Source organism: Oryctolagus cuniculus, chromosome 18 (assembly GCF_964237555.1).
Source record: "Oryctolagus cuniculus chromosome 18, mOryCun1.1, whole genome shotgun sequence".
NCBI classification, from domain to species: domain Eukaryota; kingdom Metazoa; phylum Chordata; class Mammalia; order Lagomorpha; family Leporidae; genus Oryctolagus; species Oryctolagus cuniculus.
This window is the reverse complement of record NC_091449.1, coordinates 41,152,463-41,178,394: the sequence shown is the minus strand read 5'-3', so window position 1 is coordinate 41,178,394 and position 25,932 is coordinate 41,152,463. Positions and strand designations below refer to the sequence as shown.

General features: G+C 58.2%; 1 protein-coding gene across 1 annotated transcript; it reads right to left on the bottom strand.

The window, feature by feature from the left end:
* Positions 1 to 3,079: 3,079 nt before the first annotated feature.
* On the bottom strand, positions 3,080 to 25,650 carry ADGRG3 (adhesion G protein-coupled receptor G3). The gene is made up of 12 exons (XM_008257340.4): positions 24,960 to 25,650; positions 20,854 to 21,004; positions 13,499 to 13,634; positions 11,615 to 11,761; positions 10,808 to 10,942; positions 10,257 to 10,296; positions 10,078 to 10,169; positions 9,844 to 9,956; positions 7,294 to 7,574; positions 7,022 to 7,115; positions 5,659 to 5,933; positions 3,080 to 4,140 (listed from the first exon to the last, which is right to left on the bottom strand). The coding sequence occupies exons 1-12, from the start codon at positions 25,525 to 25,527 to the stop codon at positions 4,028 to 4,030; spliced, it is 2,145 nt and encodes a 714-aa protein (XP_008255562.3). The 5' UTR covers positions 25,528 to 25,650; the 3' UTR covers positions 3,080 to 4,027.
* Between the last annotated feature and the right edge of the window lie 282 nt (positions 25,651 to 25,932).

The following is a 25,932-nucleotide window of genomic DNA, read 5'->3' as shown; positions in this document are numbered from 1 at the left end:
GACTCCCTGGGCCAAAGTGTCCAGGTGATTAAACTTCCAGTTGTCAAACACAGCCTACAAGCAGATGATTATATTACAACAAAAGCAATAGGAGCTGGAAACTCACCCCTTCCGGATTTCCAGGCCCCTGTGGTGACACCCGCCTTGGGGAGAGGGATCCCTTCGCCTTAGTCAAATCAGTCGGGGGCTTACTGAGTGCAGGGGAGCTGCCGAGGGCCACACGCAGGGCCGTTCCTCCCAGCCGCTGTGGTTACTCACCCACAGCACCGCCTCGGCCCCTGCCTCCCAGCCACTGTGGCTTCCCTCCAGGGACACGGAGACCGGGGTGGCTGCTGGGGACAGGCTGGACCTCTGACTTAGCAGATGGCGCTCAGGACAAGGAAAACCCATCCATTACAGTAGGGGCCCAGAGCAGTGTTTATTTATTTATTTTAATTATTTTTTAAAGATCTATTTTATTCATTTATTTGAAAGGCAGAGTTACGGGGGGGGGGGGGGTTGAGTAGAGAGACCTTCTATCTGCTGGTTCACTCTCCAAATGGCTGCAACAGCCAGGGCTAGGCCAGGCCAAAGCCAGGAGCCAGGAGCTCCATCCGGGTCTCTCACAAAGGTACAGGAACCCAAGCGCCTGAATTATCTTCCACCGCTTTCCCAGGCTATTAGCAGAGAGCTGGATCGGAGATGGAAGTGGGGCAGCCAGGACTCAAATCAGCTGACGCTGACATCACAGGCCACAGGCCACAGGTGCAGCTTAACCCACTGCACCACAGCACCGGCCTGCCCCTGGCTTTAGATGCTGCGGCTAACCTCCCCCACTCCACGGCGTCTGCTGATGTCGGCTGAGGTGTCCTTGTCACACGGAACGCCTCGGCTGTGGGGTGGTGACGGGGATTAGCTGGTGGTCTGCTGTTTCCTGTTTGAGAAGCCCTTCCTCATCTTCCCCGTGTTAACCCTACAGCTCTCATGCTCACACCAGAGCTCCTCTCTGTGCCAAGGGGTACAGGCGACCGTGTTCATTCAGTCTCGCGATAACAAGCTGGTGTTCCTCCGGTGGCATCGGCGGCCACCCTCCCCGCGTGGCCTGCCATCCTTGCTGAGTGTCAGCTCACCAGGTGTCCACGGAGCTGACGCTGAGCCCTCTCTTCTGTTCCACTCGAGTCCTTTCCTATCCCTGCAGACTCCACGTTGGGCTTCTCACTCCGACTCTGTGATATCCTCTAGAGCCCGAGGTCAAGTCTAACTTCAACACCCACTCAGCGATTTCAGGCCAGTGGCCTCCACGAGGAGGGGCCAAAAATAAATAACTAAATAAAATGAGTTGAGATCTTTACTGGTATTGCATTGAATTAATGTGTGTCAAGAATTTCACGTCTTCCAATATTAAGGTGTCTACCCGAGGTAGGGCAAATGTGCCTTTTACTTCCGTGTATCGGTTGTGCTGTGATGACGATACCAGGGATGAAGAGAGCCAAGGCCCCTCCCTGCCGCACAGCCGGCTGGCCCCGGGCAGGTGACGGCCAGGTCACGCTCCAGCCTGGTCACATCCCTGTTGGGCTGGGGGCCAGGCCCTGCCCAGCCCTCATGGCCAGTCTCTCATGAGTCCTTTCTGTCCTCAGCTTGGGGGTGGGGGCGGCTACTGCCTGCTCTCCTTCCCAGGCTGAGAGGGGGAGGGGTGGGCCCTGGGCAGGGGCAGGATCTGGCCCCAAGGCCTGTGCTCAGCTGATGTCCCCCCACCCTCCGGGGCTGGTGGAGCCGCTCAGCGACAGTTCTGGGCCTGGGGTATGTTTCTGCCGTAGCACCTGTTGGCCTTAGGAAGTGTGCGCCACTTGGTACTGGGGGTCACTCTTTTAGGGACCCCAGCCCTGCAGCCCCCGCCTGGCCCTGGAGAGGGGAGCCAGCCGGCAGAGGAGCGCGTGCCCAGGTGGGCCACACCTACGTTCTCCACCAGCAAACCCGGCCGTCAGGGGCTGTGGTCCCATGTGCCCCTGAGCATGTGTGAGAAGGCTCCAGGCCAGGCTGTCTCTGGAGAGGTGGGGGGTGAGAGAGTTCCTGTGCCCAGGGAAGCTGTGGGGGAGGGACTGGCAGTCCCGGGAGGCTTCAGCCCTGCCTGTGGAGGGGCCGCAGGTGGACAGGCTGCTGGGCCTCTCCCAGCCTCGCTTTCCTTGTCCCAGCTCAGAGCTGGACTTTCTCTAAGCCGAGAGGGGCTTAGGGAGCCAGCTGCCTCCTGCTGGGCCAGTGCTGGGCACGTTGTCATTGCCACATCACTCAGCGCTCTCTGAATGAGGCGAGGACTTTCCAGTCCCCGTGTTATGGAGGAGAAACTGAGGATCAGCCAGAAGAGGTGATGGCTCAGCTCCCCGGCAGCAGAGCCAGGACCCCAGGCAGCAACAGCAGACCAGCTGTCCCCCAGGGTAGGAGCCAAGACCTTTGGCACGAGAGGTGCATCTGAAGCAAGCCCCCAACACCCCAAGCTTGCCTGTGGAAACAGATCACGTGGCTCAAGCGACGGAACGTCCACGCCCAGGGTTTCCCTCCCAGGGACGCAGCCATCTTGCACAAAGCAAAGACCGGCTTCCTGTCTTTCATCCGTCCCTTTCCTGGGCAGGAGGGAGGAGGAGGAGCGGGAGCACCTCCTGTTGCGGACACCAGCCAGCCCTCTAATCCTGGCAATGGCTTCTCACCTACAGAAAGCACTTGACAGCCGCAAGGCATGCTGGGAGGCCCAGGGCTTGGGAGTCAAGGCCGGAACTTGGGCCTGAACTTGGGCTCCAGGGAGGGGACTGAAGCCCATGCCCACTGCTCTCAGCCATCTCTCTGCCTCTGTTCTCCCTGTGTCAACTCATCTATTTAGTCTCTCTCTCTCTCGCCCTCTCTCTCTCTTTTTTTTCTCTCTCTGTCTCTGTCTCTATCTCTCTCTCATCTCTGCTTCTTTTAGTTTCCTAAGGAGGAAACCCACACATGGTTGTGAAATGGAGACAAACCTACTGGAATTGACACATGCAACCTGGGTCTGGCCCCAGATGCTCCCTTGGCTGAGGGCCCTGCTGGGCGGAGCCAAACTCACCCGAGGATGCATTCAGTCAGTCGACAAATATTTATTGAAAAATCTGTGCTGATATTTGGCTTGAAGTGTGCCAGGCCCTGTGCTAGGGTTGGGTTGGGCAGGTGGAGAAGGCATCAAGGTGGGTTCCTGCTCTACAGGCTGTGTGGAGGGTGCCCATCCTTTGCCTAGGCGGCCCCCGCCCCCACGCAGGTGCACAGGTGAGGCATGTACACAGAGCTCTGGGCCATTTGCCCTCCACCTACTAAGGTGACAGCAGGTCCAAGGTCAGCAGATCACCTGGCCGTTGTGGTGGGGCATGGGGGCTTGGCTAGAGGTGGCACAGCCACCAGGTGGTGCCTCTGAGAGTCAGTGTCCCCAAACACCTGGTGGGCTGGTAGCCCGGTGAATGGTGGGGTCTCTTCCATGAAGATGGGCCCTGGTGGGACAGAGACCTGAAGCAGGGTGCCTGGGAGGAGGGCTCCCCAAACAAGCATCCAGTTCTCAACTGGAGGGATTGGCAATCCCGGTCACCCAGGCGCGATGACTTCCTGAGGTCCCTCGGGTGCAGGCCATCATGGGTGTGACTGTGGAGGCATTGAGGAGGCGGGGAGAGCTGGAGTTCCTTAGGGGTGAGCCAACAAGGCACTCCCCTCTTTGGTTCAGGCCCGTGCTGTGACCAGCAGGTGGGCGGTGGCCAGGAGGCTGCCTTGTGACACAGGCAGCGCAGAAGGTGAAGTGGCTCTCTGTGATGGCAGGGGCTCAGGAGGATGGGGACTTGGTCTCCTGCAGTCCGGGTTTGTGGGCTCTCAGCCCATGGACAGATCTGGGTGGCATCCTCCAGGCCACGTGGTGCAAGCTGACCCCCAGCCCCCCAACTCCGCAGCCACATGGCACAGAGAAGGAGACTGGGGCCCAGAGGGAGGCGAAGAGCCGCCCAAGGGCACCCAGCGAGCCGAGCTGTCTCCAGGGCAGGACCGTGGGCTCCTACTCAGGAGAGGAGGTGGGGGCCTGGTCCAGCCGGGCAGTGCCAGAGGAGGAGGTGGTGGCGCTCTGACCTGGCAGGTAGAGGACGGCGAACCAGAAGAAGATGAAGACACCTGTCAGCGAGGAGAGGGTCTGGCTGAGCCCAGGATGGGCTGGCAAGAGCACTGTGGGAAACATTTAAGAGCGTACAGAAAACCCAGGCAAAACCGAACCCACTCCTGGAAAAGAGCCAGACAGAAATAGTGGAAGTGAAAAACAGAGACCTTGAAATAACGTATGCACCAGGGAGGGGGTCTTCAAAAAGTTCATGGAAAACACGGCACCTTATAAAAAGCCACGCAGGCGTGGATTCCAGTGATTTTTGTGCCAAAAGGACCTGCTCTTTGAATCCCATCTCACACACCCCTTTGGACGCGCCTTCAGGCCCGTGTCCGTCCCAGGAGAGAGAGAGAGCAGAGCAAAGGACCCTTCAGACACACAGAGCGCCTCTGTCCCCACTGGCTCTGGGGTCAGGATGACCGTGAGGTCACTCCGGCAAGAGGAAGAGAGGCAGTGGAGGGTACGAGCAGTTACAGTAAGCACAGCCATCGACCCAGAGGTGATGCGATGGATAAGAATACTGGGGAGAGGGCGACGGGCAGCGGAAGTGCCCCGAGGACTCTGCCTGTGCCTGGGAGGAAGGGCCAGCACGGCGTGACACAGACACAGGTGACGCGGAGCCCTGGCGGGTGGAGGCTGCAGGCTGAGATACCAAGGCCCCTGTTGCAGCCATAACAGGGTGATCTCCCTAACTGTGAATCCCTGGGAGTTTCCAGACGTGGATTCAGGGTTCGTCATCTGTGAGGGACAGCCTCAGATGGCTTCCAAGCTGTCATTTCTGTTTGTGCTAACACAGTTCGCACCTGGTGGGATCTCCTGGGCTCCCACGTGTGTTATCACAGCTGTTCACCGTGCGGAGGCACTAGGATCATCCTGACTTGAGAGATGGATGAGGCTCAGAGGGGTTGGGAAGCTTGCTGGAGTGTGAGTGGAGCTTGGACTTGAACCCAGGTCTGTCTAGTCCCAACCACCAGGCCACACAGCTTCGTGGGCTCTGGGAGCCAGCCCTGGTCTTGAGGGCTTGCACCTGCCGTGGCTAGAATGCCTGGGTTTTTCTAGCGAGGGCTCAGGACAGGGGAGCTCTTTCCCTCTCTGTTGGTGGATGTGACCTCTTTGGAGAGCAGAGACAGCAAGTGCAGCAAGCAAACTGTGGCTCACGCTCTCGGCTCTCCCCTCTTTGCTGGGGTCTCCGAGCAAGGACTTGGGGAAGGGGGTCCAAGCAGCAAGAGTAGAAAGAAGGAGTTGCGGCAGGGAGAAGATGAGGGACAAACATAGCTCCCGGGATACGGATGCAGAAAACATCAGCTTCGGTTTGGGTGACGATCCTTGATCCTGTAGCAGCTCCCAGGAAGTGAGCCACCCTGGCTGCCCTGGATTCTCAGGAGAGCCCTGGGTATTTAAAATCACCCCCTTGATGCGAGCCCCTGGAGTGCAATCCTGCTTCTTGCCAACCACCCTCTCTCCCCACCTGCCATGCACCTGTCTCTGGTGTAGACAAAGCAGCTGGCACCACCCTGGCCCGGGAACCTCACCTTGCAGTGAGTTGAAAATAGCGAAGATGTAGATGGTGGACAGGCCCAGCGGTGTGAAGATGGCCAGCCCCCAGGTCATGCCCACCAGGCTCGAGAGCCCTGCCACGGTGAGGACCCCCTTCCAGCTCTGCCCCTGCTGCTTGCCCGCCGTGCTGCTTGACAGAGTGAAGATCTTCCACGCCACCAGGGCCAGGACCACAGCGCCCAGGAGGAAGGTGACCAGGAAGTAGCCGTGGACGGTGACATGGAGGGCGGTTTCTCCACGGAACCAGCACCTAGGGGAGGGGATGGCCATGGACACGGCCCCCAACAGCAAGCCTCAGGAAGTCTCCGCAGGGCAGGGGGGCCTTTGATGGCCGAGAAGCTACCTCTCCCAGCCCCACCCTCATTCCCTGCTCTCCCGCTGGGCAAGGGGCCCTCGCAGGTCCCCATCTGCTGTCTCCCTGCACCAACAGTGCCCAAGGGCCACACTAACCCCGAAGATGCACTTCACGTGTCCTGCATTTTGCTGCAAAAACCCATACCAGTGGCCACCCTTTAGAATCAGAGGTTGGACCCAAGCATCCAGAATTCTGCTTCTCTTACAAAACCGACTTTCCGGCCACTCTGTGGATGCCCTCTGCAGTCCCTTAGACATGCAAGTGACCACCAGCCCACGGCAGTCCCCACCTGTCCACTATGTGCATCTATGTGACCTGCCCAGCCCCTGTGCCCCTGGGGGCCCCCAGGGCCAGTCCAAGCCCCTCCTGGTTCACAGCCACGGGTCCAGTGGCAGGTGCCCCAGAGATTAGTGGGTGGGAGTCCGGAGGCTCAGCCCAGCGCCACTGCTCCCTGCCTCGCAGAGGCCAGCACCTGGAAGGGCGTGTCCACCAGCTCTTCCATTGTACAGAGGAAGACGGTCGCCCTTTGAGAGGATGGGCTTGCCAACGTCACACACACAGCAGTCAGGGTCAGAACCTGGACTAGACCCAGAGCTGCGGCAAATAGCTGGGCAGGCTGTGCTCTGCACAAGGCGCCCGGCCCAGTGGGGCAGGTGGGGGCTGAAGGCCTGCACGCCCTCCACTGCCCAGGCTGAGCAGCTGGCACGCGAGAGTCACCTCTGACATGGCCACCATACAGGCGAGTGGTGGCCCAGGTGACAGCAAAGCTTCCTGACTCCTCTCCCCTCTCAGGCACCCACTCACTTCTCCTGTCTCTCTAGGCCTCGGTGTCCCCCTGTGCCAGGCCCTAGCTGGATCTCAGAGTCCCTCTGGCCTGGATGGACCCGGTCTCTCTTGCCTGGGTTCCCTCCTCCCCTTCCTCCCTCCAGCCCCTGTATGTGAAGCCGGCTGCCATCACCCTGGCTCCCCGCAGCACCACTCACAGCTCCAGCGAGGTACGGTTGTCCTGGTCGCGGACGGTGTAGAGGCCGTAGCTGTTGGCACTGCCGGCGCCGATGACCATGAGGGTGGGCAGGCCTGGAGGCAAGGGGAGAGGCGTGGCCTTGTGTCCTCCTCCAAACCCCTCCAGCTGCTCAGCCCTTTGAGCCCTGAGCTCAGCTGAGAGAGGGGGGTCCTTGCCCCCTGTCCCCATAGCTATTACCCCCTAAGCCCCTCAAGTCAGCTGTCCCTGCTACCCACTCACAGAAGCACCTACCCCAGCCCACAAGGCTCAGCTTCAGGAAGTAGTGCCCGAAGTACGTGTTGAAGACCCGGATGGCGAGCAGGTAGAGGTGGAAGGCCTCCAGGCCCATCCAGGTGAAGGCAGCCAGCAGGAAGTAGTGGAAGATGGCGCCCCGGGCCCAGCAGGCGGCGCTGGAGCCCTCGGAGCCGCTCCCCACGTTGACCAAGAAGGCCAGATTGAGGAGGAACAGGCTACCGCTCAGGGCCACATGGATCTTGGGGGCGTCCTCTGACTTGAACCTCTGCCGGGAGAACCTAGGGCGAGAGGAGCCCGGCCGGGGTTCCAGGGGGCTGCAGCACCCCTGGAGCGCCCTGGCCTGTCCATTGCGTTCTTTTGGTTCCACCCCCATGGCCAGCACCCACTCCTGCCTGCAGCCAGCCTGTGAGCCCCACCAGGCTCGATCCCAGACCCCTCTGTGAGTTTCAGATCTCCCAGCCTCCACCCTTGCCTTCGTGCTGTGGCCCACCTGCGTCGTTTGCAATTCGTGCACGTGCGCTGCCTCCTCACACCTCCCAGGCTTAGCCCACGCTCTTCCCTCTGCTCTCAGTGCCCTTCCCTGCGCCTCAGCTCCTTCCCCGTGTTTGGCCTGACTCCTACTCTGCCTTCTGCACGGGCTGGGGTGCAGGGTTCCCCAAGAGCACTGTGCAACTCCACCCTGACCCTGACCCTGACCCTGACTGTGAACTCAGAGACCTGGCAGAGGGGCCAGTGCCAGGTGCTGGGTTCCTTGTTGAGTGAGTGGGCAGGCTGATGGACGAGGCCTAGGAGATGGTAGGCACAGGGGCTCAGAGGGGGCCAGGGACTTTCAGTGTCACAAACAGGGTCCCTGTCCAGTGCTTCTTTGCAAGGCTCAGCTCCCTCCCTATGGAGTCCCCACTCCAAGTTCTTAACAAATCAGATTCCAAAGGGCTCTCATCTGAGGCATGGGCACCCAGGGCTGCCTGGAGGGGGCATGAGAGATGCCAGTGGGCTCGCCTGAGAGGCCAGGCCCTACCCCTGGGAGCTGGTGACAGGGTGTCACTTGGCCTGAGCCCGGGACAGTGGGGCTGTGGGATCCACTGCCCCTTCTTCTGGAAACAGCCCAGGCACCCCAAAGGAATACCCTTCCCACCAGCAAGCATCCAGTTTAGGGGTCAGGGTGGTGGCCAGTCCTTTGTTAGCTCAAATCCAGGAGCAGGCACTTGACCTGGCTTGGCCAATCTGTGTATCCCTTCCTTCGACCACAGCGAGCCATTGATCCCAGCTTAAACTCAACTCTGGTGCACATGGGGTAGAACTGCATGGACTCCACACACACACAAACACACACACACACACGCAGGTGTCCTGGGCAAGTGGCTGTGCAGGGCCTGGGTTCAGAGAGCCCATGCTTGGTTTAAGGTTCTGCCATTGTCATCTTGAAGTTCTCCACCACAGTTTGGAAGAGGGGCCACGTGTTTTCACTTTGGACTGGGCCCTGCGCGCCAGGCTTCCCGCCCTGCACCCTAGGCTTCCCGCCCTGCACCCTGACACGCGCACACGCAGGGCCGGAGGTTTCCACAGGGAAAAGGGAGCCGCGTGTATTCCAGCCAGCAGAACCGTGCCTCGCTCAGCTGCCCGGGTTTGAGGCTGTGCTGGGATTCTAGGAGACGCCACCAGCAGGTGAGCGGGCGGAGGACACTGTGCGATCCTCTGTGCTATTTTGGCAATTTCCAGTTAGGCTGGCTATACTCCACAATTGTTATAAAATCCCTCCATTCTGGGATTTAGTTCGGAATACTCAGGAAGAGGAGAGAGACGGCTTTCATGCCCGCCTGAGAGCCAGGAGCTGTGATGTAAGCCTGGGGCTCATAAGGCCCCCGAGTGTGGAGAAGCTGCCTGACCCAGCTGACAAAGCTGCAAGAAGCAGCCAGAGGTCAAGTCGCTGCTGGGGATGCCAGCCTGAAGTCCACGTTCTTTGAGTGTTTCCATTACCCAAACCACTATTTTGTTTAAGCCAATTGAGTTGAATTTCTGCACCTGCCACTCAAGTCGCCCTCACCCATTTTTTTTTTTTTTTTTGACAGGCAGAGTGGACAGTGAGAGAGAGAGACAGAGAGAAAGGTCTTCCTTTTGCTGTTGGTTCACCCTCTAATGGCCGCTGCGGCCGGCACTCTGTGGCCGGTGCATCGCGCTGATCCGCAGCCAGGAGCCAGGTGCTTCTCCTGGTCTCCCATGCGGGTGCAGGGCCCAAGCACTTGGGCCATCCTCCACTGCACTCCCGGGCCACAGTAGAGAGCTGGCCTGCAAGAGGAGCAACCGGGACAGAATCTGGCGCCCCGACTGGGACTAGAACCCGGTGTGCCAGCGCCGCAAGGCGGAGGATTAGCCTATTGAGCCACGGCGCCGGCCACCCTCACCCATTTTGACCTCCACCCCATTTGCAGGTGAAGAGAACAAGGTGTGGAAAGGATGTCACTAGAGGTTGCACAACCAGGGAGCTCGCTGCCCTGTGGCCCCTTGAAGGCAGGAGGGAAATGCACAGGGAGGGGGGGCATCACCCACCTCAGGACAGCATACATGACAATGGTGAAGGCCAGGAAGACCATGGAGACACTGCAGCCCACCTGGGAGATGCGCGTGAGGACCTGCGCGGTGGCCCGGTCCAAGATCGGCCTCTGTAGATGACCCCACACACCAGGACCGGTCAGAACGACGCCAGGTCCATGCAACGCAAAGGCCCCCACCCTGCCAGGCAGCCCCCGGGACTCCCGGGATGCAGGAGGGGTGGGCTGTTACCAGGAGCAGCGCGAAGAAAGTCAGGTGGTCGCAGAGGCAGACGGTCCCTTCGGTCCTGCGCTCCGTGAAGCAGCCCCTGGAAGCCCATTCTCCTGGGGAGGCAGGGAGAGGAGAGGCTCCACCCACCGAGGGGGCCCAACCCCTCCCTGCCTGCCTGACCCCAGGCCCACAGGCCCTACCTTTGGTCACATCCCAGAATACGCAGGTGAGGGTCAGGTTCTGAAATCAGAGTGCGGGAGTCAGGAGAGTGGAGCGGGGAGGGGAAAGGGAGGAAGAGTGGCACAGTGTGCTCCCGAGGTCTTAGCTTATGTGCACCCCCCCCCCGTGGGCCTTACAGGAAAACTAACTGGCGTCATCTGACATGGCCTGGATCAGTGGGTGAGAGGCACCGACACGGTGTGGGGCTGGGCTGGGAGGGCTTGCGTGCGTGTGCGCCGTGCCTGTAGGGAGCAGGTGGGCGGGCAGGTGCGGGCAGGTGCATGCCAGTGAGTTGGCCGGGTCCTGTGTACACTCACTGAGCCCAGGAGTGGGCGGAGTCTTGGGCACCTGTGCACAAGACAGTCTTGTGTCTCGGGGCAGAGGAGGGTGCACGGCCCCAGTGGCTTCTCCTGGGTGCGTGTGGGAGAGCATGGGGTGCAGAGGTCCCAGAGAGTCTGCTCTGAACCCGTATGCCCACGTGTGCCGGCCCTCCCTGGCCCACAGTGATGGCGGGCAGGGGGAGGGAACTCACGGGGGGCTGGCGTGGGTGGGAGAAGGTGATCTCCAGGGGCTCAGCCAGCCCGGTGACAGCCGTTTGGCTCACACTCAAGCCCACCAGTCGGTTGTTCAGCACGTGGCTGCCATCTTCCAGGCTGAGCTGGGGACCCTGGGAGGGGAGACAGGGAGGCCAGGCTGCAGCGGGGGCTGTCCCAACCCAACCCTGGCTGGGGGTCCTGGGGCCCTCAGAACCCGTGGCCCTTGCCTGGAGGGCCAAGTCTGTGGTCAAGGTGCTTCCTGCTGCTGCCCACAGTCTCCGGCTTGGGAGGGGCCAGTCCCTACACCCCTAGGTCAGCCAGCCGCAGAGCCGTGCACTTGCCGGCTCTCCATGGCTAGCTGCCAGGGCTCCCCTGTCCTCTAAATGAGAGGGTGCAGGGCCAAGCTCAGGGAGAAACGGGGGCAGAGGGGCCCTATGGGTGTGTAAGTGAATACATCCGCACATGCGTGGATACACACTCTGCTGTGCGCATGCAGTACACACGTCTGCCAGGGCGTGGCTGCACCTGCTCATGTGGACACAGTCACCCGTGAGCACGTGATGTTGCACGTGCACAGGCATAGCCAAGCTTAGGCACGTTTGCGCATGCATGAGGGCGTACGGACATGCTGGGGACACGTATACAAACTGAAGGAACTGGCTTGTGGGCTGCCGGTGGCCATCTACAGTCTACACGCTCCAGAGACCGGGGTGGCTGGGGGCTGCTCCACCCCCCTGGAGCCCTCCTCCAGCACAGGCAGGCTAGGGCATGGGACCCTGGGTCCCCAGCTGGCCTCTCCTCACCTTGAAAACAGTCCCCGGACCGATGTCCAGAACCATCACGGCCAATCGGATCATGGACCTGTTGCCCGGCAGAGAGCGGAAAAGGCTCTTGGGCAGTCGGACTCCGTTGGAGGGCTTGTCCTTGCCCTGCGCCATCCGCCTCGGAACCTGCACCACAGGCCCAGCAGTTCCCACCTTTACCCAGGAATTCCGCCCCGCACACCCCTGAGACCCCCACCACCACCACCACCACCACACACACACTATAGGTCTTGCCGATGCCACAGTTGGGAGGGGACACTGAGGTGTGCAGGGTGGAGGAGGGGCAGCACCCTGAAGGCTTCAGCTCTGAGAGACAGGACACCTGGGCAGAGGCTGCACTCTGCTCCTCACAGCCTGTGAGCCCCAGGACATTACAGTGAACGTGGAGCCTCTGTTTGCCTAATACGGAGAATGGAGCCGAGCAGGTGCCTCACAGCCACTTGTCTGGTGGGAAATGGTGTGAGCAGACCAGGCCGGGCCAGCTGGGTTTGCAAGTGTGGGGAGGGCCCCAACAACCCCTGTGTGTACACAGAGCTCTGCCTCCTGGCTTGGAAGCCGTGGGAAGCAGGACGTCAGGGGCAGAAAGTCCAGGCGGACGACACTGAACGTGAAACCCTCTCCATCCGACAGCGACACAGGGAAAAACCTCAGCATCGCCAGGAGACTGTGCTAACCTCGGCGCTAACTACAAGGCACATTTGGTGTATTCTCTGGTTCCCTGACTCTCCTAGGGCCGTAGCCCCATCCTGCCCGGGGCAGCCCTTGTGCACTGGGAGCTGAGACTTGGAGTTGAAGGCCCAGACCTTCTCCAAAGCGCATGTGGGTGATTTCTGGGGCCTGCGCACACCCCACGCAGAGGGCTTCGCTGCTTGGGTGACATAATAAAGAGCCGAGGTGGGGCCGGTGCTGTGGCACAGCAGATTAAACCACCGCCTGCCATGCCGGCATCCCATAGGGGCACCATTTCAAACCCCGGCTGCTCTACTTACGACCCAGCTCCCTGCTGATGTGCCTGGGAAAGCAGTGGAGAACGGCCCACATCCCTGAGTCCCGGCACCCATCTGGGAGACCCAGAAGTGCCTGGCTCCTGGTTTTGGCCTGGCACAACCCTAGCTGTTGAGGCCATTTGAGGAATGAACTAGCGAAGATCTCTCTCCTTGTCTCTCCTTGTCTCTCTGTAACCCTACCATTCAAATAAGTAAATAAATCTTTAAAAATAAAAAAGAGCTGAGAAAGGCCCTGACTGCCCGCTATTTCCCCCATGTAGCCAGATGTCAAAGTCCCTTGGTGACAACCCACCTGCCCTGCCCTGCTGCCTGATCAGGGGTCCCTGGACCAGAGAGGCTGAGCTCTCACTGCACCTGCCCCTCCCCGTAACCTTGGCGATGGGCAACACCTTTGGAATTTTACAGACGGAGAACTTGGGGCTCAAAAAAGTCAGTTGTCCATAATCACAGTGGCCGCTGAGGGGCAAAGCTGGGACTCAAACCCAGGCCGATGTAATCCAGTCTGCTCGCTGAGCCCCCTTCCTTGCTGCCACATGTGTTCCTGGTGGAGGGGCCCATGGGGGTGTTAGACTCAGAGGAAACATGGAGTGCATTCTACACAAGACCCCAGGGCCCCAGGAAGCAGAGGTGTTTCCTGAAGGAGCGGTCAGGGTGGAGGACCCGGGACTAGAACCTGCATCTCCTGACCCTTGTTCAATGATCTCCGCCCCTGGATAACCAGTGCCAGGGCCCGCCTGTGCAGAGAATCCACCAGCACCCAGTGCCAGTGGGCAGAGCCCTACCAGATGGGATGGGGAGGGCGGAGCCTTGAAGGATGGCTTTCCCAGGACGAAGTGGGGGCGGGGCCGCTCCTCACCTTGGAGGGCTTCAGGGAGAAGTGCAGGTCCTCCGCGCTGTCGGCACTCAGGTTCTGCACCACAGCCTTGACGAAACCCAAGTCCACCTCGCCCTTCAAATTCTCCACCAGGTGCTTCTCATAGTTGAGCCAGTATCTGCAGGGGTCAGGGGTCAGGGGTCAGGGGAGGCTAGGATCTTGCCGTCTGAGCTACCCATTCGTCAGGCTCTTGGGGTGACAGGGCTGACCCAGAACACCAAAGAGCATACTCTGGGGTCACTGTGGGAGGGTAAGGACAGCTGGGTCCCCAAGGATTCCGGCTAAAGACCTGAGCACCTGATGGGCTTGTCCTTCTCTTTTGATAAAATAATGCAACATAAATGTAACACGTTTACCATCCTAAAGTGTCTAACTCAGTGGCACTGAGCGGATGGAGACCTCTTCACCACGCTGTGCAATCATTGCCTCTATTGAGTTGCAGAATTTTTGCATCACCCCAAAGGAAGCCCCACACCCATTCAGTAGCCACTAACCCCCGCTTCCCCCAGCCCTGGCAACGCCAATCCGCTGTCTTCGTGGCTTGCCTGTTGCAGATATTTCATACAAATGGAATCCTGTAATAGGAGCCCTTCCGTACTTGGCTCCTTGTACTTAGCCAGGCGCTCTCAAGGTTCTTCTGTTACAGCTCCGTGCATTTTCCTGGGTGAACACTATTTCGTTGTATGGCCATTCCACATTTCAGCACACATGAATCCTTCGATGGATAGCAGCCCTGTCTGCTTCTCGGTTGTTGTGAGTAATCCACTAAGAATATGCACGCCCAAGCTCTGGTGTGAAGGCTTGTTTAAAATTCTCTGGGGTATTGACCTGGGCGTGGAATGGCTGGATCGCAGGGTAATTCCTTGTGTAACTTCTTGAGGAACTGCTGTTTCTCACGGTGCCTGCACCATTTGACATTTGTACCAGCAGAGCAGGAGGGCCCCAGCTTCTCCACACCCGGGCCAGCGCTTGGTAATTTTTTCTCCTTTTTTGTTCTGTTTTTAATTATAGCCAGCTTCTCAGGTGTGCGGTGGTATCTTTTTGTGATTTTTTTTGCTTTTTTTAATTTTTAGAAAGATCTTCCATCCACTATTTCACTGGCCAAATAACAGCAATGGCCAGTGTTGGACCAGGCTGAAGCCAGGAGCCAGGAGCTTCTCCCACGCAGGTATAGGGGTCCAAACACCTGGGCCATCTTCCACTGCTTTTCCCAGGCCTTTATCAGAGAGCTGGATTGGAAATGGAGCAGCTAGGACTTGAACCAGTACCCATATGGGATGCCAGCATCTCAGGCAGCCGCTTTACCCGCTACATCAAAACATTATTGTGATAATAAAATCCATTTACTTTGGGCCGGCACTGTGGTGTAGTGGGTAAAGCCGCCACCTGCAGTGTCGGCATCCCATAAGGGCACCGGTTCGAGTCCTGGCTGTTCCACTTTTGATCCAGTTCTCTGCTATGGCCTGGGAAAGCAGTGGAAGATGCCCCAAGTCCTTGGGCCCCTGCACCCACGTGGGAGATCTGGAAGAAGCTCCTGGCTCCTGGCTTTGGATCGGTGCAGCTCTGGCAGTTGCGGCCAATTGGGGAGTGAACCAGTGGATAGAAGATCTCTCTCTCTCTCCCTCTCCCTTTCCCTCTCCTTCTCTCTCTGTGTAACTCCAACTTTCAAATAAATAATTTTTTTTTTAAATGTATTTATTTGAGGGGCTAGCACTGTGGCATAGCAGGTAAAGCTGCCGTCTGCAGTGCCAGCATCCCATATGGGTGCTGGTTCAAATCTTGGCTGCTCCACTTCCAATCCAGCTCTCTGCTATGGCCTAGGAAATCAGTAGAAGATGACCCAAGTGCTTGGGCTCCTGCACCTATGTGGGAGACCCAGAAGAAGCCATTGGCTCCTGGCTTCAGATCAGCACAGCTCCAGCCGTTGTGGCCATTTGGGGAATGAACCAGTGGGATGGAAGACCTCTCTCTCTCTCTCTCTCTCTCTCTCTCTCTTTATTTCTCTCTGCCTCTGCCTCTCTGTAACTCTGCCTTTCAAATAAATAAACAATTTTTTTTAAAATTGTATTTATTTGAGCAGCACAGAGACAGACAAGCAAAGAGAGCTTGCATCTGCTGGTTTACTTCCCAGATACCCGCAATGACTGGGGCGGGGCCAGGCTGAAGTCGGGAGCTGGCAACTCAATCCTGGTCTCCCACATAGGTGGCAGGACCCAACTCCCGGAGTCGTTACTGCTGCCTCCCCAGGGTGCACACACCAAAAGCTGAGTCAGGAGCTGCAGCTGGGAATCAAACCCAGGCCTCCTGACGTGGGACCAGGCGTTAGCCAGCATCCTGACCACTGGGCCAGGCACCGCCTCCCGCTGTGACTTTACTGGCATTCCCCTAGTGACTAAGATGCTAAGCAGCTTCTCCTGTGCTTGGTAGCCCTTGCATAACTTATGTGGAGGAATCTGAGTATTTTAAACTGTGGGATAACTGGGGGGCTTGTGTAAGCACTGTCGGCACATGCGCTGAGTGCTAACTGGGTGCTGGAAATCCAGCCTTTGAACAGGCTGTGTGGAAAGGGAAGCGGTGCTGGAACCCCTCAGGTCGCAATGGTTGCCCCTTTGCCGCTGCTTCCGGCTACCGAGGCCGGCTGCTGACGCTCTCCACGGTGCTGAAACGTTTCTGTGCACCAGCGAACGATCTGGAGTGCCGAGAGCTGCCTCCCAACCTTTCTCAGCAATTCCTGTGCTCTCAAAACATCATTAAGAAAAATAAAAATAAAAAAACTCATAGGACAATGAGCAAAATAATTAAAAGGGCTCTTACAAGAAGATATTAAAATGCCAAATAAATACAGAAAGGGTGTTAAGCCTCCAAGTCGTCTGGGAAATTAAATCACTCTGAGATACACGAGCAGCCAGCCAGAATGGCTACAGTGAACCAGCAGACAATATTAAGTGCCGTCAAGGCTAAGGAGCAGCTAGGGCTGGCATACCTGCTGGTGGAAAGGGGATCTGGCTCAACCATTTTGGAAAACCACTTGGCAGTTGCTTTCACACGACTTTACCCTGAATCACCAATTCTGTGCCTAGGAAAATACCTTACAAAAACATGCATGTTCACCAGAATACATTAGCCGAATATTCATAGCAATGCTGGGGCCGGTGCTGTGGCGCATCATATTAACGCCCTGGCCTGAAGTGCTGGCATCCCAATTGGGTGCCAGTTCTAGTCTCAGCTGCTCCTCTTCCGATCCAGCTCTTTGCTATGGCCTGGGAAAGCAATAGAAGATGGCCCAAGTGCTTGGGCCCCTGCACCCACGTGGGAGACCCGGAGGAAGCTCCTGGCTCCTGGCTTCGTATCGGCGCAGCTCTGGCCACTGCAGCCTACTGGGGAGTGAACCAGCAGATGGAAGACCTCTCTCTCTCTCTGCCTCTCTTTCTCTCTCCGTGTAACTCTGACTTTCAAATAAATAAATAAATCTTTAAAATTTAAAAATAAAAAAATCTTTAAAAATCTTTAAAAACTATATAGCATTGCTATGAATATTAGTATAATACAGAAACTACAGCCAAATATCCACCAACAAAGCAGACTGGATACAAGACTTGTGCTATCTGTGAGAGTACTTCTAGAAGCTCATGGAAAATAGAATTAAAAGATAAATTTAGGCCGGCGCTGCGGCTCACTAGGCTAATCCTCCGCCTTGTGGCGCCGGCACACCGGGTTCTAGTCCCGGTTGGGGTGCCAGATTCTGTCCCAGTTGCCCCTCTTCCAGTCCAGCTCTCTGCTGTGGCCCGGGAGTACAGTGGAGGATGGCCCAAGTGCTTGGGCCCTGCACCTGCATGGGAGACCAGGAGGAGGTACCTGGCTCCTGGCTTTGGATCAGTGCAGCTTTGGCCATAGCAGCCATTTGGGGGATGAACCAATGGAAGGAAGACTTTTCTCTCTGTCTCTCCCTCTCTTTCACTGTCTAACTCTGCCTGTCAAAAAATAAATAAATAAATTTAGGGGCCAGTGCTGTGGCATAGTGGGTAAAGCCACCACCTGCAGTGCTGGCATCCAATATGGGCACTGGTTTGAGTCCTGGCTGCTCCACTTCCAATCCAGCTCCCTGATAATACACTTGGGAAAGCAGTGGAGGATGGCCCAAGTGCTTGGGTCCCTGCAACCTCATGGGAGACTCAGAAGAAGCTCCTGGCTCCTGGCTTTGGATTGGCCCAGCTCCAGCCATTTCGGCCATTTGGACAGTGAACCAGCGGATGGAAGACCTCTCTCTCTCTCTGCCTCTGCTCTCTGTAAGTCTGCCTTTCAAGGTCTTTTTTTTTTTTTTTAAAAAAAAAAAGATAAATTTATTTTGATGCGAAAACTTTGAAATTCATGCATTGTGTTTTCATAATATGCATTTTCCAGGAACTTTTTTGGTAGATCCTTTGCATATGACATAAAAAACAAAAAAGTAACATCAGAGTGAAAATAACAGTTATTGCTGGGTGCTAAGGTTGGGGGAGTTTGCATTTTCCCTTCTAGAGCTATCTTCTAAAAACTTTATGGTAAATATATAATACTTCATTATCAGAAACTCATTAAAATAAAATATACTAGCATTTAGTGAGCTCCTACTGTTTGCCGATAACTTTTTTAAATTTTTTTTTAATTTGACAGAGTTAGACAGTGAAAGAGAGAGAGAGAGACAGAGAGAAAGGTCTTCCTTCCATTGGTTCATCCCCCAAATGGCCACGACGGCCGGCGCGCTGCGCCAATCCGAAGCCAGGAGCCAGGTGCCTCCTCCTGGTCTCCCATGCAGGTGAAGGGCCCAAGCACTTGGGCCATCCTCCACTGCCTTCCCGGGCCACAGCAGAGAGCTGGACTGGAAGAGGAGCAACCAGAACTAGAACCCAGCGCCCATATGGGATACCGGCACCACAGGCAGAGGATTAACCAAGTGAGCCAAGGCGCCGGCCCCAGCTGATAACTTTTTTTTTTTTTTTTTGACAGGCAGAGTGGATAGTGAGAGAGAGAGACAGAGAGAAAGGTCTTCCTTTTTGCCGCCGTTGGTTCACCCTCCAATGGCCGCCATGGCTGGTGTGCTGCGGCTGGCGCACCATGCCGATCCGAAGGCAGGAGCCAGGTGCTTCTCCTGGTCTCCCATGGGGTGCAGGGCCCAAGCACTTGGGCCATCCTCCACTGCACTCCCTGGCCACAGCAGAGAGCTGGCCTGGAAGAGGGGCAACCGGGACAGAATCCGGCGCCCTGACCGGGACTAGAACCTGGTGTGCCGGCGCCACTAGGTGGAGGATTAGCCTATTGAGCCGCGACACCGGCCTCTGATAACTCTTAACATGCATTGCCTGATTCAGTGCCAGCAACAACCTGTGGGGAAGGTGTGAGGGTCAGGAACAGGCCTTGGAGTGGAAATAACAGTGCTGCTGCTGAGATGGTGCGGCCTGCTAACGTGTCTGAACGATAGATTTCATGCTCACAAGACCTCTCTGGGTTCAATGATATTTTAGTTCCATTTTACAGATGGGTAAGCTGCAAGCCGACCTGTCCAGAGTCCAGTGCCACTTTTGAGCACTGGCAGTCTGATTCTAGTCTGTTCTACACTGTGTGTCTCTGGTAGAACCTCCCAGACCCACGTTTGTGTTTGATTTTGCTACTTGTCTGCTGTGTAACTATCCACAGATCATTTAACTTTTGTAGCCTTGGTTCTTTCATCTGAAAAATGGGCCGATAACATGACCTACTTCACGGGGTTGCTTGGAAGGGATGGTTGGGAACAGAAGCCAAGGCCCCTGCTTTTTCCAAGGTGTAAGGCAGCACTAGGCAGAGCCCCGGCTTCTCGGGGCTACAAAGCTACTGGAGCAGCTGAGGGTAAGGATGGGAGCGGGCTCGGGTCCCGAGACCGCGGGATTCAGGCCGTTTGCTGCCGTGACCCGCGCCTGGGTGCACAGGGCGTCCGCTCCTTCCTTCCACGGATATTTGCTGAGGACCGACCACAAGCCAGATGCTTTTCTGGGTGCCCAGAAGACGTGGGCAGCTTTGAATTGCTGTGAGAGGAGAAGGAGGGAGCTGGAGAGATCTTTGGAGATGACTTCACGACGTTTTCTAAACTCCTCCTCGGCCTCTCATCCACATCTCACCTGGCTCTGGGTCTCACTGGGGCTTCAGCATCCGCCCTCACCCGCCCACCGCTCCTTCTCAGGTGCCGGCGCGGCGCGGCGTGGCATGGCGTGGCGTGGCGTGGCATGGCGTGGCTGGCGGGTCAGCCCCTCGCCCTTACCAGCATCCTGCCTGGCCATGCCTCCCCCTGCCTCGCCAGCCCCGCGTCCTGCCCCGAGCCCGCAGTCTGAGCAGTCCAAGATGCAAAGCGGCCCACGCCCCTTCTGTGCTTCAAATGCGTCACTTCTAGGGAGGGCGCTGGCCTGGTGGTTAAGCCCAGCGTGAATCCAGCTCCACTTCAGACTCCACCTGCCCGATAATGTGCACCCTCAGAGGCAGCAGGTGATGGCTCAAGTCCCAGGGCCCCCGGCACCCGTGTGGGAGACCCGGATGGAGTTCCAGGCTCCTGGCTTCAGGATGGGCCAACCATAGCTGTTGTAAACATTGGGGGAGTGAATCAGTGGATGGAAGATAAATCTCTCTCTGTCTCTCTCTCTGTCTCTGTCTCTCTCAGCCTTTCTAATACAGATTTCGCTGCTCTCCCACACTGTTCTAGCTCCCACAACCCTTCTCACCTTAGCCCCTGCTTAGATGAGGTTCCTTCCAAGAGCTCATGGAAAACATGGATTATGGAAAAACCATGCAGATTTCAGCATTTTTGCACTACAACAAACTTATCTTTTTGTTCCATTTCCACAAACTTTCTGAAGTGGCCCACACTCTCCCCCACCTCCCCGCGGGGAGCTCCGCGCCCAGACGTTCTGCTGCCTGTGACACCCACCATGGCCTGAGCCTAACTGGAAAACTCCTGTGCACACTTCAAAGCCCTTCCATGGGTTGCCTCCGCGGAGCCTTGGCGGCCTTCTTTCCTCCAGGCTAAACCGATGCCTGGCCCACCCTCCTGCCTGCTCACACCGTGGAGTCGTCATTTGGGTCAGGGTCTGACCGTCCGTCCACTGCTCCCCAGGGCATGGGCAGGGCAGGTTCAGCTCCCTGGGGTCAGCAGGGCCTCGACCCCCGGGCAAGGGGGTGACAGGTCAGGGGCGTGTGGGCATCAGGCAGCAAGGGGGAGGGTGGGAGGGGAGCAGCATTCCCGGGCCGTGGGCGCAGACGGCCTGGGCCCTCCCTGACAGCCCCAGCCCCTGCCCGGAGCCCCCGACGCCCGCTCCCGCTGGGGCGCCTCTCACCTCTCCAGCTTCTCCACGTTGCAGGACTCACTCTGCCGCCGCCGACACCTCTGGAAGCACTTGGCGGTGTCGCTCAGGAAGAAGGGGTCATACTGGTCGGCCCCGAGGAGCCCCAGGCAGACGTTCCGTGGCCCCTCCGTGGGCTTCTCCCCTGGGGGGACGCAATGTCACTGGGCTGCACCGGAAGGGGCCGGGAGCTCACACAGTCCGGTGCTGTGTGCGGGCTAGAATCCAGCTCCTCCCACCCACACCACCTGTGCCCCTGAGCTGGGCTGCGGCCCCCCTGGGCCTTGGTTTCTGAGGTGACGTTACCAGCTGCCCCCCTTGTCACCTCACAGGGCTGGGGGATGCTTCGGGGCAAGAGTGTACAAAGGGCTTGCACATGGCTCTGTGGACAGAAGGTCCGGATGTTAGTGCGATTGCTCCTTTCCTTTCCCACCTCCTCCAAGAAGCCCGCCTGGACTTCCACACTGTTCCAGGTCAGATTTCCCAGAGCCCTTGCAGCGATGGCCTCAGGGGACAACTCTTGGACGTATTCAGCCTGGTTTGCCACATTGTCCCACATCCACGTTACAACCTCACAGCCACCTCTTGAGTAGAGGGTCCAGCAAAGACAGACCCCGGGATCACAGTGATCTGAGCATGGTTCCAGCCCACTGGAGGCTGCCCCAAGACTGGAGAGCAGCGACTGTGACTTCTGGCCCAACACGGGGACAGGGTAGAAGCCCTGGGCCACTCGCTGGCTGTGTGTCCTCAGGCTAGGGACTTAAACTCTCGGAGTTAAGTTAATCTCATTAGCAAAATGAGGGCTACTCAGGCCTTGCTTGCACGTTTTGGGGGAAGATTAGAGATAATACGATTGAAGCACACAGCCACTGTGGGTGTTCGGAGAGCCGCTACCATGTCTTCCAGGAGACAAGAATTCCGTCCTGAGACTATACACTCACGCTCTGCCGTCGACGCCTGGATGCGTCCGTCTCCTTGTGGTTATGGAGCTCTCAACAAAGGGAGCTCACGTGCTGAGTTTAACCCCTGAGCCGTGCATGAGGACCTAAAATGCGAAGTGGGAGTTCCTCTCGCTGCAGCTCCCGGGCCACACTCCAGAGTTCACCCTTTGACAGTTGGCTGCACAACCTTCCAGAAGCGGTCTACGCACATGCAGACATTTATCTGTAGGTCGCTGGAGACAGTGGGATTACGTGGCGAGGTGCCGGCGGAGCTCCCACGTCACTCTTGGTGCAGCCGACCCGCCTCGCTGGGTCAGTCCGCTCTCCGGCTGTTGCAACATTTTTCAACTGAATCCCCTGTCAGGGGACATTTCAAACTTTTAAGGTTTTTTTCTTTCCTAGTCTCAACAACGCTGCCTTGAGAATTCTTGAGTGTGCATCTTTGCCATTTTGTGCTTAGATGTATAGAAAACTTTCCCATCATAGAAGCTTCCCATCATGCTTTGGGGGTGGGCACCGGGGTGCCATGGTTAAGACCCGGCCTGGGAGGCCAGCATGCACACTGAGTACCTGGGTTTGAGTCTCAGCTCCTGATTCCAGCTTCCTGCCAATGGACACCCTGGGAGGGAGCAGGGGATGGCTCAAGGACCTGGCTCCCTGTCACTCATGTGGGTGACCCTTAGTGGGTTCCCACGCTTGGCTTCAGCCCAGCACAGTCCCAGCTGTTGTGGGCGTTTAAGGAGTGAGCCAGCATATGGAAGCTCTCCATCTGTCTCTCTGCTTTTCAAATAAATAAATTTTCACATCATTTTAAAGATTGCTAGGTTTTGTTGAACTTTAGTCCAGCAAGGTGCACCTGCGGATACCTCCCCCCCCACCAAGAGGCAGCACACCCATAATCCTAGGTTCTACCAAGCTTTCCATTTTTGCGCCCATCTGAGAGGTGAAATTAAAGCTCATTTTGATTAAAGAAGGGCTTTGAGCATCTGTCTGGGTGCCCACCCTCACCGCGCCCACGAGCGCCCCCTTCTGTGTACGCAGCCACATCCTGACTCGTCCGGGCGGGAGGAGCCATGACCTCCCAGAGTGGCCAGCAGGAGCTGTCAGGGAGCTGCCCCTGGGGTGGGCAGTGCTAGGGCCAGGTGGCGGGGGATGTCGCTGTCTGTTCTTCATGCCCTTCTCTGGCGTTCGATGTGTGAGAACTTACTTTCACCACTTAAAAGAACCACTTAAAAGTTCACTCTCAATCATTAGGACAAAAAAATAAAATATGCGGTAAAGATAATGGGAGAGCAGAGTAGACGTAGAATTTTCAGTGGCTTTTTACAGTAGATTCTACTGTGATCAGATTTATGTGACGATGCTGTTTTAACGGAAAGAACTGTACATGTCCATCAGCAGCTAAAGAGATTTACGATGCGTCCACTCGCAGGAGGCGAGGGGTCTGGGGCGCTGCCACCCCCCCCGAGGGGTGAGGAGGAGGTGCTGGGTGCGGGGCCGCCCTGGGGGGGCCGCAGAGCGCCGGTCAGGTCCGCGTGAACATCAGCACAGTCGCACGCTGACGCTCTGGGCACGCACGGCAGAGACGATGATCAGGATCTTTCCTGGGGTTATCTTTGGAAGATGCTGGAAGCATCTCGTCCAGGCCAGGAGACCCTGAACGAGGCCTGTGTGTGTGTCCTGGGGGGTGGGGGGCAGGCGGGTGGCACCTCCCCACCCTCCAGACCCCTCCCATATCCGCCCCACAGGCTGCCCCCTCACTTTGGGTTCAGCAAAGGAGGAGGAGTAGGTGGAGGTCGGGGCGCGGAGGGGGCATTTTCCTCCCACCCACTGCCCCTCCAGTCCCTCCCCAGCAGCTCCCCAGGGAGGCACAAGGCACGCTGGGCCTCCTGCAGCCGCAGCCCCCTGCCCTCTGTTCCCCCCCACTCACCACTCCCTGCCTCAGGTGCGCAAGCCCCCTTTTGGGCTCCTTCCCCTTTGCAAAGTTCCCTCCACGAAAGCCCCTCCACTCTGTCTCCTGCTCGGCCCTCCCTGTGGGTCCCCGGGCTGGTCCCCACCGCACCCCGGGACTCCTCTGAACGCACCCCCACCCACTACAGCACAGGGTCTGGCGCAAAGCAGAGGGTACCATCAGCTGAATGAATGGATGAATGAATGAGCGAGCAGGTGGGTGACTCACCCAGGAGCATCCACGGAGGAAGGTGTCTCATCTCTCTGTGTAAACCTCCCCCACTCCTCCCACCCCTCAAGGGCTGCGGCTACGTCCACAGCAGAGCCCCCACCCCACCACAGGCTTCAAGGTCACGGCTCGGGGGAGCCTCGGGCACCCAGCCAGTGAATTACAGTGTCTGCAGTTGTTGCAAAGGCCCAGGGGCCTCTGACATCCCCCCGAGAACTGCTAATAGCCACCATCTGTTATTCAGTTGATGAACACCACGAGTGCCCCTGGGCACTCTGCACCAGGACCTCCCAGACCCCTAAAAGGACAATGCTGCCATCTTTTGCCCCGCTTGGAGCCAGGGACTGACCTTGACATGTCCCTGGAATTCCCAATATGTGAAGGGAAGAGAAGTCTGAAGCCCCAAGGGCTGATGGCTGTGGCTAAGGTCCTGTGCAGGGCACTCACTGAACCCAGAGCCATGCAGGATGGGCCCGAGGTGCCAAGACAGGGGTGCCAAGGAGGGAGCCCCTCCCTGGGGCTGAGGGGCTCGCTGGGCCACAGAGTGTGGCTGGGGAGGGGAGAGAGAGCCGGCAGGTGGGCGAGGGGCAGCAAAGGGCTCTCCCTGTTTGCAGGAGCTGCCCAGGCAGGTGTGAGATCAGAGAGCAGAGGGCCAGGAGGAGAATGGGCCCTGGCCTGGGCTGCCGAGACCTGTTGGGCCACAAGACAGGGACATAGGGGAGCCGGGGAGCACTCCTGGGTTCTGTGGGAGGGAGCCTGAGAGCCAGCCCAGGCCAAGGCTGATCAGGACCACTGACCCAGTGAGGCTAGAGGGGGTGCTGGGGTAGTCAGGGTGGGCTCCTTGGAGGACACGTCCAGGCGATCCTGACTCCTCACCCCTCCCGCCCCTGTCCCCGGCTCCCCCTCCACCCACCCCAGAGCCACTACACAGGGCAAGGTCTTCCAGGCCTGGCAGGAGGGGCCCGGAGCCCACCACTCACCTGAGGCCGGGAGCAGGAGCAGCAGCAGGAGCAGCAGCAGATGCAGCAGGGCCCCCAGGAGCTGGGGCGACGCCATCGTGGCTGGCTGTGAGGCTGGTTGGCCCCTGGTCCCAGGCTCTCTGCAGCCGCAGGGCCTCCCGCCCTCCCCACCGCTGCTTCCTGTGGCCTCCTGCTCACCCTTCCTGCTCAGTGGCGCCATCGGTCGGATTGTGAAAGGTGAGTGGGGGGGGGAGCCGGGGGCCACGGCCCCCCAGGATCCGTTCCCAGGGCCCTGCGGCGGGGGGAAGGGGGCGGGGGGCGGGCATTGCAGGGCTGGGATCCAGAGCAGACCCCTGGGAACCAGCACACCTATCCTGACCCCTCCTCTCAGAAGCCAGAGGGCCTCTGTAACTCCCAGATTCCTTCTCAGTAACGAGGAGACCAGGCCGGGGCGGGGGCCACAGAGCCTGGCCAGGCAGGCGAGGGTGAAGAGGCCACTAGGGCTGTGCTTGGAAGGAGTCCACACCTGCTGGGACCTGGAGGAGGACGAGGAAGGGGAGCTGACCCTGGGAGCAGGCGCCTCCCCCATCAGACTGGATAACAGGAAGGATGGAGAGGCAGGATGGCGGGGAGACAGGAGCCTGGGCCCCCGGGGAGGGGCCAGGCCCAGGCGGACATCTGTCCTGGTCACTTCCTGGCTGGGTGACCTGGCACTGAGCGCCTGACACTCAGCGCCACGGGCACGAGGAGCGATGCCGTGGAGCGGCCGCTACGATCATTTCGTGATGAGGAGGACAGGGCCATCACAGCCGCCACCCTGCAGCTGGCCGGAGCGGGAGCAGGTGGCTGCACACACTGGGGGCTTCTACCCACTGACATGCCCAATCGAGACGGAGCCGCCCACCCTCGTCTGGCCTGCATCTCCCCTCCCCCGCATGTCCCATCCAGGCGTGCTCAGGGTCACTCCCCCCGGGGCTGGCAGGCAGGCCGGTGG

What these genes read in the sequence shown, in the direction of transcription:
- ADGRG3 (XM_008257340.4), bottom strand. Translation starts at nt 25,527, where the DNA reads ATGGGGGAGGCGCCTGCTCCCAGGGTCAGCTCCCCTTCCTCGTCCTCC. An exon ending in AACGTGGAGAAGCTGGAGAG is followed by an intron (nt 13,635 to 20,853) that starts GTGAGAGGCGCC and finishes TGACCCCTGCAG; the next exon opens with ATACTGGCTCAACTATGAGA. An exon ending in GTCCGGGGACTGTTTTCAAG is followed by an intron (nt 10,943 to 11,614) that starts GTGAGGAGAGGC and finishes CTCCCCTCCCAG; the next exon opens with GGTCCCCAGCTCAGCCTGGA.